The sequence below is a fragment of the Poeciliopsis prolifica genome, unplaced genomic scaffold (assembly GCF_027474105.1).
Source record: "Poeciliopsis prolifica strain line A6 unplaced genomic scaffold, Auburn_PproV2 SCAFFOLD003, whole genome shotgun sequence".
In the NCBI taxonomy this organism is placed as follows: domain Eukaryota; kingdom Metazoa; phylum Chordata; class Actinopteri; order Cyprinodontiformes; family Poeciliidae; genus Poeciliopsis; species Poeciliopsis prolifica.
This window is the reverse complement of record NW_026562378.1, coordinates 18639073-18651817: the sequence shown is the minus strand read 5'-3', so window position 1 is coordinate 18651817 and position 12745 is coordinate 18639073. Positions and strand designations below refer to the sequence as shown.

The window sequence follows — 12745 nt, the reverse complement described above, 5'->3', positions numbered from 1 at the left end:
TACATGACTATACAAACTTCATACAGTATCTGATTAGGTCAGAGATCTGAGCCTTCTTAACCTTTCTGGGGCCACACTAAAGTATTTCATAAAGCATGAATATTCAGCACATCACAGTATTGTCACTTCAGCCTTAGCACCAATTAATATTTCCTCAGTTTTGAATAAGTGCACATCATACCAAAGATTCAAGGTAATAGAGGAAAAGGTGCACAAATAGAGTATTAAACACTAACACTACCCCAAAGTACATGAACATTAATTGTTAGTGCTGTCATGTAGAATGTATATGTTTTGTACAAAATCTTTTTATATTAATGAACCTTATGATTGTTGCCCTCCTTGTGTGTGTGTGTGTGTCTGAGAGTGATTTGTTCTTTTGTTTTTTTTTTGTTTTCTTTTTTGTAACTGTTATCCTTCATTCTGACTTATTTTGCTGGCAAAAGATTATCACTTTTAGCAAAACAAAGCTATTTTAGTAGCAACAACTAATAGAATAAAGTGAAGTGTTTTATTTTCTGTACAATTTTCTACATTTTTATACATATGTGCTATATTTTACCAGTTCATAAATAAACCTGCAGTTTGACATGGGTGCCAATTTTTTGTCATATTCTTAAATGTCTGGTTTGTTGTAATAAAAGTGACAACTGATTGCAAAGTGGCTTATAGACGGCCAAAGGAAATCATATTATTGACCTCATCTTATTTTAAATGTATAGATAATGCCTTCTGATTCTTTAACTTATTACAGATATGCTTGCAGTTCATTACTATGATTTTCACTATATCAGAACAATTCACATAAAGGATCCTAACATCTGATTGGCTACACTGCAAAGAAAGTCCACTTTTGACCAATCACCATCAACTACAGTATAGACAGTTCTGCACAACAAATGCAAAAGGTCATAATGGAAGATAGAATAAGTTCACCATATGATAAACAAAACTGGACATATCTAACTAATCTATATCAAATGAACGAATTCTAATATACATGAATATTTATAAGATTAATGAAATATTTTAGCTTTTATTTAGTGGTTCAAAGTGTCGAGCGGTGACAGGGGGAGGGGCTACAATTAAAGGTAATTAATCTTTAGTTAATTGGCTGAGCAGTTCAACATATCAGATGCCCATTTAATGACCCAGGTTAACAGTTTGGAATATTGTGCTTTAATAAGCATCTTCTATAGTAATATCTCTTCCATACTATAGGAACTTGATATGTAATGGTAACATTTTCATACTCTTATACCTAAGGATAGTTAAAGTATTTGATTGACATAGCAGTCGTGGTTTTTATTGTGGGAGGCAGCCAAAGGAAAACCTACATATACAGGAGAAGAACTTTGCAAACTGAAAGACCACAGACCTGGATTTGAACTCAGGATATTTTCCTTTGTGCCATTCAAAAATATTTTATAGTAATATTTATCTGCTTATTTTTTGTTTTAATTTTAATGTACAATGTTTTATTTCAAATTAAATTTTCTTATTTGATTTTGGCACTTTTGACCCCTTACTCTTGCTGATCAACTAATGTTGTACCTCTTTTTCTTCTGTAGAGGGCAGCACAGTCTGAGAAAAAGATGCATTCAGTTTCATTCACAGCATCCATAAGAACATTAGTACTACATGGTATAATGTATACTTTGCTTACATAGCCATTCACCCATGTGAGCTGTTAAATTGCACTAATTTTGTATCTATTCAACACAGTTTTTTTATTTGTTTCATTTTGTAATTCAGATAACTTCTGGAAGAATTTATTTTTATCCAGTGGAGAAACTGGAAAACCCCTTGTTATGAATATGAACTACAGCACATAGCAACATGTGAGGGGCTGCAGTCACGTGCTCCAGCAAGCTGCCAAGATTAAGTGGATCAGCATTAAAAGTGGCTGCTCTTGATTACATCAGCGCCGGCACTGACTCTGTGGCCAGTGGGGACACTCACTAGTGAGCTGCTGAATGCTGTAGGAAAGAAAAACTACACAAACCTGCCTTATAAAATGTTATCAGCCACAGGCTGTGCCTTTAAATGACTTTATATGAGAGGGCGATGGGGGAAACTGGCCTAATTAGTGTGTAAATGCAAACATCATAAAGGATCTATAAAGTCAAATCTTTCTGGGTTTGAAATGATGTCAGATTTATTTGTGCCTTTTACATCTCACTGGTTAAACTCTTTTAAATGGTTGTACTTATTTGGGATTACCTTTTGCTCCAACAGTGGGAAGAAAACACTTTACATGGCACATCTGTTACAGGTTGCAAAACACGACACCTGCATTAGGACATAACTTTTCAAGTTATCCCATATTATAACTAATGGGATCTTGTTAAATTAAACCATTTATTTATGTTCAAACCAACATAAATAATGTTTGAATATTGTGTGTAAAATGCACCTAATTCTTGTGCTATTGCCATGGTAGCAGAATCTACAACCTTCACCTTCAACCACAAGTAAAATTTAACTTTGTTCATTGTGAGCAGCGATATCGAAAGGACAAGTTTTAGAAGTTGAAGATAAAATAGTCTCTACCTTGACTTTCTCCAGCTTGGCTTGTTTTTTGGTTCAGGGGGCCCCAGTGCGCTCAGACTGTGTTGGCATTGTGGTGTTGCGGCATGGCATAGCGGACCCACGGCAGCCACTACAGCCTGGCAGTGGTGCTAAAAGCTGACTCATTTGCTCCGAGGTAAAGTGGAAGTTTTCCTGACGGACTATTGATTTGCAATCTGGCATGTCCACATTCGGATTTGAAACAATAGCGAAGTTTCCACAAAGGAATCTCATTAACTCATGTTTGAAGGAAGGGGGAAGTTGGCAGAGTGCTCAAAAAAAAAAAAAAAAAAAAAAAAAGGACAGTACGATTCATATTGGGAAAATATCAGATCAAGTAATAACTAAGCAAAGCGCCACCACAGGCTGGTGTCCAACTGAAAGGAGGGATTTATTATTATTATTATTATTATTATTATTATTATGCTATAGGTCTGAGGCGTACAAATTGGATGATTTACAAAAATGGAAAGTGCCAACCTTGTGATGAGACACACATACCAGTCATGACAGAAAGAAAGAATATCCTCTTTAAATTCTGTAGCTTTGCATAGATTGCACTGCATTTTTACAGAGAAAAACAAACATTTTGGCTTTACCTTTGCTTAACAAATAATACAAAAGTGAGTGGAGTCTGTGCTGTGAGGTTTTGTCAATGTTAGATTAAACACGTTTAGAACATGGTGTAGATCTGATCATTTATGTGTTAAAGCTTTTGAATGGACAGAAATTTGCTCTTTTTTACCCATCAAAGCCAAATTTATTTACTTTCTGACAAAATTAAGTACCATTTATAGTTACCGCTGGCAAAGAAGTTTTTTTTTTTATTGCAAAAAGATAATCTCAGGATGAAAACTTTTTGAAATCGCTATTCTTGAGATTTGGTGCATTTGCTTAGGACAGAAAAACAAACCATTATTATGAGCTAATTATGAGCTTAATATATTTTTGTAGAGTATGTATAGCCGAGAAATGTTAAATTTAGAAAATAATATTTATAGATCATTGTGTCAACCATGACTTTCTTGATTCCAAAGAGTAAAAGTAAAACATACATGTCCATATGTGTTCAAAATGGGAACGACACGTGAACATGCCATTCACAAAAGTCAAATGCATTCATATTCACAAAAAAAGTAGCTACTCGGCTAAATGAATTTATCCATTGTCTACGCCGGCTTATCTTGTCTTGCGGCACAGATACACACAAATCAAACAATCAAGCATGCACACACCAACCTGAGGGAATTTAGAGACACAAATAAACCAAACAGTCATGTTTTTGGAGTGTAGGAGGAAGCTGGAGGACTTGGGGAGAACCCACACATGCATGGGGGAAAACATGCAAACTCCACGAAGAAAGACCTCAGGTAAAAATTCAAAGTTAGGATCTTCTTGGTGAAAGCAACAACTAGATCACGATTTAATACGTTTAAAACAAACAGCCAAGTTTAGTTTATCTTGTCACCACACAAGAAGTCAGAGATAAACTGACTTCAAACCTCACTGTTGCACAGCTGAACTGCTGAACATGTTTCTTTTCTTAGTGTAAGATTATGTTGCTGCAATAAAATTAAATGATCTTATTTTAAGGATTTTCACGCATTTTTATCAGGAGAGCCAATCGATTTGGAGGGCGCTGTAGATATAATCTATTTATGTTTTTGCTACGCAGAGATTTGTGGTGAGGAAGGAAAATAATGGTCGATATGGTTAAGTGTTTGTCCTAAATTTATATGTAACTTTTGCAGTTGTACTTTGCTTTACTTTTTGTCTGCTTTTGATTCCTAGGCTCTAAATTTAACATTAACAGTGGTGGTTCACAACTTTAACACATCTAATCTGAACTACTGGCAGCTCAAAAACTGAGTCTCTGTATATTCATACATATTTTTCATGCAAGTGTAAACATGTCTATAGTCCTAAATATACAATAAAGCTTGTTAGAGTTAACTGATGCAAAGGCATCGTTGTCACACGCTTATCATGAGATTCCCACTTTTTCAGAGTTACCAATGGAAATGCCAAAATAAGAACAGAGTTTTTCAAATGCAAAGGAGTGGGCAACATAATGACTTTTCTCTTTTCTTGTCTGGCCATTCAGGGGGAGGTTTTTCTTTCCCTTTGTCACTTAGGTTGGCATATAATTAACTCCTGCTTAATATGCTGTGTAAGGGCTCTTCTCACCATGCAAGAGGCTTTGAACTCATGGACCACAGACTGGGACAAAACCTCAGTAGGTCTGCTTCCTCTCTGCTCCTTTAAATATGTGTAAGCAAATATGTATAAGAGAGAGTGTGTTGTGTTAAACATTAGAAACATAAAATACGCCGCCACAGCTGTGCTGCATTGCTACAACATCGCACAACTATGAAACATGTTTATAACTAATAAACACTGCTCTTTATTCGGTGTATCAATATGCAGTAGGATCATCAAGAAAAATATGGAAAAATAATAAGCTTTGAGGTTAAGTTGAAAAAGCAAAACATTAATTTATCCATATGTGTCAAAACTACGGAAACTTCTGTCTTTTAAAAGGAACTCCCAGGACCTTTGCTGCACCTCCATATAACCCTCAAAGTTTATTACCCACCTCCGCTCCTCCCTCTCTTCTGTCCATCCCACCACAAAGGGCTGGGATGACCCCTCTGTCCTCCTGCTCCCTCCCCACCTTCAGGACGCTTTCTCCTCCAGAATCTATTAAAAAGACCAACCCCCCGCAAACACATTAGGTGGATGAATAAAGTGAATAAAGTAATTCATACCCCATTAATTGTTTGTCGTTTTGTCAAGTTACAAACACAAATTTCAAGACACTTTATTGGACTTTTATGTAATAAACCAACTCAAATTCAACAAAATGGTGAAGTGGAAAGAAAATGCCACGTAACTTTTATGCTTTTTATAAAACAAATATTTAGTGTAGTGTGATATGGCCCCTTTAGTTGAAATAATAAGTAATAATAAATGAATAAATAATGTATTGTTCTGAAAAACCAATGTATTTCAGAAGCTCCAATTGATAAACAGGGCCTGCCTGTGTGCAATTAACTCTCAGTATAAATCCAGCGGTGTGTGAATACCTCAGAGGTTTTTTTAAGAGCATTAGAGGATAAAAAGCATCATGAAAACCAAGGAACAGCAGGTCAGGAAGAAAGTCGAACTGAAATTTAGAGTAGAGTTCAGGCAAAGAGAACCTTGATCAGTCACTGAAAAGCCAGTGGTAATTTGTAATCTGCTGCAGAGTTCCACAGAAAAATTTGTTGAAAATTCAGAAAATGTTATTCTTTGTTTTTTCAAGTTTGTCACAAGCTGTGTAAGGGACAATATGTGGAGGAAGGAGGGACATGTGTAAAATGCAATGTGTAGAGGAACGCTACCGCTGCACAGTAACCCGAATGCATCATTTTGCTGCATGATGCTGTGGAGATACTTTTCTTCAGCAGGGACAGAGAAGCTGGGGCAAAGTTTATAAGAAGACTGGAAAAAAGCCTGTCAGAGGCTGCAAAAGATTTAATACTGGAGCAGAAATTTTCCTTCCAACAAAACAGAAATTTATCATTCAGAGCTGCATTGAAGTGTTTATATCAAATACTGTTTATGTGTTAGAATGGCCCAGTCAAAGTCCAAACCTGTATCTGATTGTGAATCTGTGGCAATAGAACGTTAATGTCCAGAGATGCTCTCTGTCTCGCAGAGAAGAATGAATAAAAGATTTAGACACTTGTGGTGCACAGCTGGGAACTCAAAAGATTTGTAGATACAAATGTACACACTTCAGAGGTCAATTTGCAAAAAAAAATGAAACCACTTCACTATTAAGCCTGACTGCACTTTGTTGCATAAAATCCTAAGTAAACACAGAGGCTTGTGGTTGTAAAGCAACTCAACATCACAAAGTTAGAGGGCCATGAATGCTTATCCAAGATACTGTGTAATGACAATGTAAGATATGTGTATAACGTAAATTTGGTAATAAATCATGAGTTAGGTTTGGACTTGTGCTGATGATGTGTAGCCAACCGGTCAGTCAGTTTTCTAAATAACTGTTAACTTTTTAGGGCTAAAATAGGCGTCAAGTATCTAAAGAGCATTTTAAATGTTTAGTCTTTTATTTCGCTGTCTTTAACCTTCCTAATGTGTGTCACAGTGTCACAGATACATGTTTGTTTACTGCCTGTAGGCTCCATTATGCACCCTGAAAAGCTGCCCCCGGCTCACTTCTGAAAGGTAGGGGCCACAAATTAAGTCAAGGTGGGGGGCCTGTATGCTGCGTTAGAGTTTTTTTTTTTTTTTAGTTCGGATGTTTTTTCAGTTGCAAAACAGATTACATCGCAGGTTGCAACACAAAGCGCGGCCGATGCACCACTTCCTACAGCAATCTAGGGGTGAATGGGGCCGCAGGACGGGGTCCACTCCGGGATACTCGTGCGCAGGTGCGACATGCATAACAGGCAGGCTGTAAAATCCTGAAGAAGAGTTCACGGGAGGGGTGTGTATGGGGGGGGCGCATACCTGTTCTCATTAACCTGCTGTTAGTGTAATCTCCTCTTCGGTGGGAAAAGACGCAGGGAGATCAGCTGGAGTTAACGGTCTCATTTGCACCTTGTTAATGAGCAGAGTGGAGAAATACTGGCAGCTCTGTGTTTGTGTCATAAGATTAAACTTTCTGCCTATTAATATATCTGTTTTTTTTTCGATAAAACGTCAAAAGACGTGCATACGCATGTAATCTAACTATATTTCATCATTACGTGCAGCAGCAGCCCTGTCGAGATGCCCACACTGGAAATCTAACACATTATTTAATGTAGTCGTAATATGCAAATGACGGCGTACTTTTCCAAGTCATGCTCGCGTTCTTACTTTTGAGGAAGGTGCACGTTTTTGCGATGCCAAACCTGACCTCAGGGCCTGCCTCTGCTGCTGACATCACCTCCGCGTCTCGTCGCCGCTGCCTGGAGTCCCATCAAGGTCTGAGGCTCTCGCTGTGACCGAAGGCGATGCCTCAGCGCCATTCATTCTCAGGCAAGGCGCACAGGACGCAACAGCCGCTGCGCTCCACGCAGGACAACTTTTTTTTTTTTATTTCTTATTCCCCCCACCCCCCCATTGACAGCACTAAAGCTTGGCCATGACAGAAGAAAGTCGAGGGAAGCGAAGGAAACAAGCCAACCCGAGGAGAAATCGAGGTAAGAAACACGCTGCGCTGGAAAGTTTGAAGAAATTGGTGAGTGATGCGGTGGGAGATGTTGTTGCAGCGGACAGAAGACATCATGTAAAACCAGCTCTGTCAAATTGGAATTTTGCAGAGAAATTACTTTTCAAAAGCTTCTTTTCTGCAGCAGTTGTCCACGGTGCGTGTGGAGTCTACTTCAGACTTTTTATTAATTTCGTAGATGGGGAATGATTAACACTAACTTGAAAGTCTCATTTGGTCAGAGGGTCGCTTTACCTGTGGCTCTATTCCACATATCAGCAGGTACCTGCTGATACCTGCTGAGGTAGTCGTACAAGAAAACAGTAGGAGTCAGTCTTGAAGGAAAAAAAATCATAGCAAGCAAATAAATTTTTTTTAAAAAAGTTATACCCCGAATTATTCTCTCTCTCTTTTTTTTTTTAAATCGATGTCATATAGAAGATTCAGTTTTTTTTACTGCGAAAAAAAGAATTTTGTCCGAAATCTCACTGGCCCTTTCGTTAAGTGCAGGCTTTACTTCTGCCTAAAAAGTTCTCGAGGCTTTTTTTTTTTTTTTTTTTTTTTTTTTTGCAGCGGCATGCACGCTGCTGTATGGCGTAATTTTGGACGTTTTACCTTGTAGTCCTAAGAAAAATCTTTTCCTTTTATATTTTTTGGAGAAACAATGGAGAAAAAAAATATTTATGTGTTTAAATTGAATTTATATATATATTACATACCTATATTTCTCAGTTCCTCACATGTTTAAATTCATCTTATCTAAAATTACTTGGTGGAGTGAGTCAACTGAAAGGTTTTTAGTTGAAGTCAGTTATCAGTTTGTGTGAATGCACTTCCTATTCAAGCTTCTGAGAGGAACTTCTAGATAGCACTGAGTTCAGAGACTTCACTGTGGCTCTATTCCACATGTTTCAATCTCCCAAATTTCAAACGGAACACCTGCAAGAAAGAGGCATGTGTAAAGTAATATTTGTTCTTCTTGCCTTCTAATGTGGACTGAGAAAATAAGTTAGAATTAGCTCCTGAACTCTGAAATTATCCAGGGATTGTTTCTCTAAACCTACATTTGACCCAAAGACTTTCTAAATATCAGCTTAGCTAGGGTAAACTTACAGCAAACAATTTATTCTTGATGATTTTCTAAACAAATTGCATGGATGATGTGTGCCAGCAGTGTTCTAAAAGTAAAGCACTACAGTTTTGAAACCGTAAGTGCTCTGATCAGTTTTTATTTATTTTTTTATCTATTGCAGATTTGTTATATAGGTCTGAGGTACCAGTTGTGATTTGATTTTCTCCTGCATCACATTTAAAACAAATATTTTGCAGGTTCTTTGATAGTTCTGAATCAGAAGTTGAAGGAATTTCAATAATATTTTTATCTATGTATCAAAGCATATAAACCTTTATCAGATTTTTATAAAACATTAAAACCCGACATCAAAGAGTATGCTTTTAAAACCAACAGAAGTGAGAATTCTTAGTGCATTTAATTGCACAGGGAAATCTACTTTTTCAGTGTTAGTCTTACGATTAAAGATAGAACCGATCAACAAAGAAATTGGCTGAATCTGCTCGCTGATCCCTAATTAATATCATGATTTTCATTTCTTTGTTTTCAACAGAGCGGTTTCTACAGCACAGCATCTGAACACACTCAAAGCATTTCCGAGAGTTTCTTGAAACCATCCCAGATCTTACAATTAGTGTCATTTAACTGACATGCAGCTATCTGCCACAAGAGTCAGTTTATTTGTTTAATAGGTGTCTGTAATGGTTTCCTTATTTAATTTAGAAAGCAGTGAAGTCGAGCTGTGTGTCACTGGGGCCAGATCCTCTCTGGCATGCTTAGCACTGATGGCAGCTCGTGTGTTCATTTGCGGACACATGCATGCTCTCATCTTTGACAGTTTGTCGACCGACTGTGCTCCAGTTTCACAAATCAACAGTGGCACTCTGATGTGAAAGTTAAACAGATAGCCATCCTTCAAGGACTATTTATTTCTTGGACAGTTTCTCTAATCCTGCAGCATCCACTAAGGAGAGATAGTGTCTCTCTTGCAGCTCATTTCAATAATATAGCTCAATTTAATAATTAATGATGTGGACTGGGCGAGCATAAAGCATTTAAAAATGTCAGAGAAACAAACTGACATAAAGTTTTATATATACATTTTGTGAATCTTCATGCATTGGGTGCGAGCTTATGCAAGAGATATGTCACACATGTTTCAGTGCCTGTGAAAGTCAGTGATGCATGTGCCGTGTTATGCATCCTTGTGTCGGTGTGGAAATGTACGTGTATGAAAAGTGCGTGCAGGATTTGGAATGCGGGCTGGGAGTTAAAGGTCCTTGATAAAACCAAACGAATTTGGCAGGCTCCACTCATAAGACAGCAATTTGGGGATCCTTTCCAAACCAGAAGAAAGAGGGAAAATATAGGCTGACTTTTCTTCTCTCTTCGAGGCGCCTATTGATTATGTCTCCGTCTCCCCCAATAAAAATGTCAATGTTCAACGATATAAAGCAATGTGAAGAAATTACTGCTCTTCATTCCTGGCAGATTAGAAACAGAGCAGCGACCAAGAAAGAAAATATATACATCTGACGAAGAAATCTTGCAATATCTTGTTGTAAGTTATTAGCAAGCATGTGAATTATTAAGATTAGCACTGATAGTCCAAAACTTTTGACTCGGTGGTTATTTGACAGCTGAAGTGCCTTATTCACAAAAATGCTTTATTTGGACAGTGCACCTACCGTCCTCTCTGGTAATGGCTAAATGTGACCTGCCAAAGCAATCATTCCCCCTCAAACTTTCCCCACTTTTGTCATATAACAACCACAAATAAAAATCTAAAGAGTGTGGCATACGTTGGACTATAGATCAAACTCAGTCAGATCAAATTAACAATGTTTATGAGCCTCAGTTCTGAAGTCTTGCATAGAGTCTCAGTTAGACATAGGTCTGGACTTTGACTGGGCCAATTTTGACTGCTGGCCTTAGATCTACACCATTTTATTGTAGATCTGGGTCTAATTTGCAGGGTCTTTTCCACGATAGCCCTGTTTTTAACTCTGACTTCCTCCCCTTGCTGTGCCTCCAAAAGGGAAACATACCCACAGCATGATGATGCCACTGCCATGTTCCAATGTGGAATGATGGATTCAAAGTGAACTGTAGTATTTTTTCCTACATTATATTGTTTGGCATTGATCTCATCTGATCACAGCACCATCTTCTACATGACATTAAGCATGACTTCCGAAGGCTTTCTCTTAGTTATTATTTTTCCTGCCACTCTTCAATAAAGATCAAATTAGTGGCGTTCATGACTAATAGTTACCCCACTAAAAATGCCTGGTGTGTGGATCTCAGCCGCTCCCCTCAGAGTTAGTGTGCTCCTCTCAACTGAGTTTGACAGGCATATGAATACCTTTGACATGAATTTAGCCTTGGTTTGGGCAAGGAATTTTAACTAAAAATAAAAGGGAAATGTGGGATTTATGCATAGTGTCTGTCAATAAATACATCACTCTAGAATCTCCTCTTTTTGTGCAAAGTCATTGATCTTTTAACTTCTATTTTTTATGTATTATTTATTTCTTCCTGACATCATGTCTATGAATCTTCTCTCACAGACGTCCAAAGCCGATCAGACTTCTTAAACTTTTGAATTCAGTCTAGGACTGCATTTTATTTCCACTCTTACAAACTTATCTGTTCCTGCTTTTATGCTCCTTATGTTTTGTTACTTCATTACAAGCCTCACTCTATTGTTTGGTGCATGTGGCTTTTTTTTTTTTTTTTTTACCAAAAAATTACTCTTCGTCTCTGTTTCCATCACTCCCTTTCTCGTTTTTCTTCTTTTTTCAAGTGCCAATTTATTTAAACTCCTTTCCCCTTTTTCTTCTTTCTCCTTCATTGATTTCCAAACCCCAGCCTTTGTATGCAGCTGGAGCCCAGCTGTGTGTCTGTGACTGTGCATGTACATATGCACGCATACATGTGTGTTTGTGTGGGTTTTTTCTGGCACGGCGCTGCCACTGTGAGCACAGTTCACTGTACACAAAGAACTCGAGCAACAACAGAAAAAAGAATTGGGGGGAAAGTAGAGAGAACTGGGGGAAAGTATTCAAACATAAAAACTGGAGGGGCTGAACCCTTTTGGATCGATCTGACCCGCATGGATGAGAGGTGTGGAAACCGAGGCAGCAATGACGAGCCCAGGCACCACAGTTTTATTACCGGGATTCTTCAAGGGGCTCAGCTCAGGCGTCAGAAGCAGCGGGTGGGTGGGACAGAAGAAGAAAGGAAGATGACAGAGATGGGAACTGATGGGGCTGACAGAGCTGGAGAACATAAAAACAGTTCTGCAAAGTAAGAAAGCAAGAATTGGAGGGGTTCAGAGATACATGAAGGGGCAGAGGCAGTGAAACCAAGTCGGGTGACAGAGCGCAGAATATTCAGAAAGTTTCCTCACTCTCTCCTCAACATTCCCACAGCTTCAGTCGTCACTGGCCTGCATGTGTTTAAAGCCACATCTTCACAGCAGTAATAGGGAGTCCCTTTGACTGAGGCTCTTTTTCAGTCATCGCATGTTTATTTAATTATTCTGATGTTTGAGATGGAGCCAAAGTATTTCTGTTCCCAGCTACATGTTCCTATGCATGGCTGCCACACTGACAATCTACTACAACTGGAAAACTGTTCATCAAAACAATTTTTAACCGCTTTAGGCATGGTCACACATAGTGAATATGGGTTCAAAGAATCACATCATTATTTCTAAGAGGATTATTCAAACAGTGTTAAAACACAATGCCTTGCAAATACGATTATCCCCGTCAATTCAGTCAAACGTAGAAACACAACACAAACTTCAGTCTAATTTCTTGGAAAGTGAAGTGACAGACAAACAAGTAAGAATTGGGAATTGAATGCAAAAAATATAGTTTTTTTTTTCTGCA

The 12745-nt window shown here is 38.0% G+C and overlaps 1 protein-coding gene across 1 annotated transcript in view; it reads left to right on the top strand.

Moving 5' to 3' along the window:
* The first annotated feature begins 7690 nt into the window (after positions 1 to 7690).
* The window catches only part of LOC129358481 (zinc finger E-box-binding homeobox 1-like), a 36204-nt gene continuing 31149 nt past the window's right edge, over positions 7691 to 12745 (top strand). Inside the window, exon 1 of the mRNA XM_055027567.1 lies at positions 7691 to 7766. Within this exon, the coding sequence (XP_054883542.1) occupies positions 7709 to 7766 (58 nt within the window). The 5' untranslated portion in view covers positions 7691 to 7708. The remainder of the gene's footprint in view (positions 7767 to 12745) is intronic.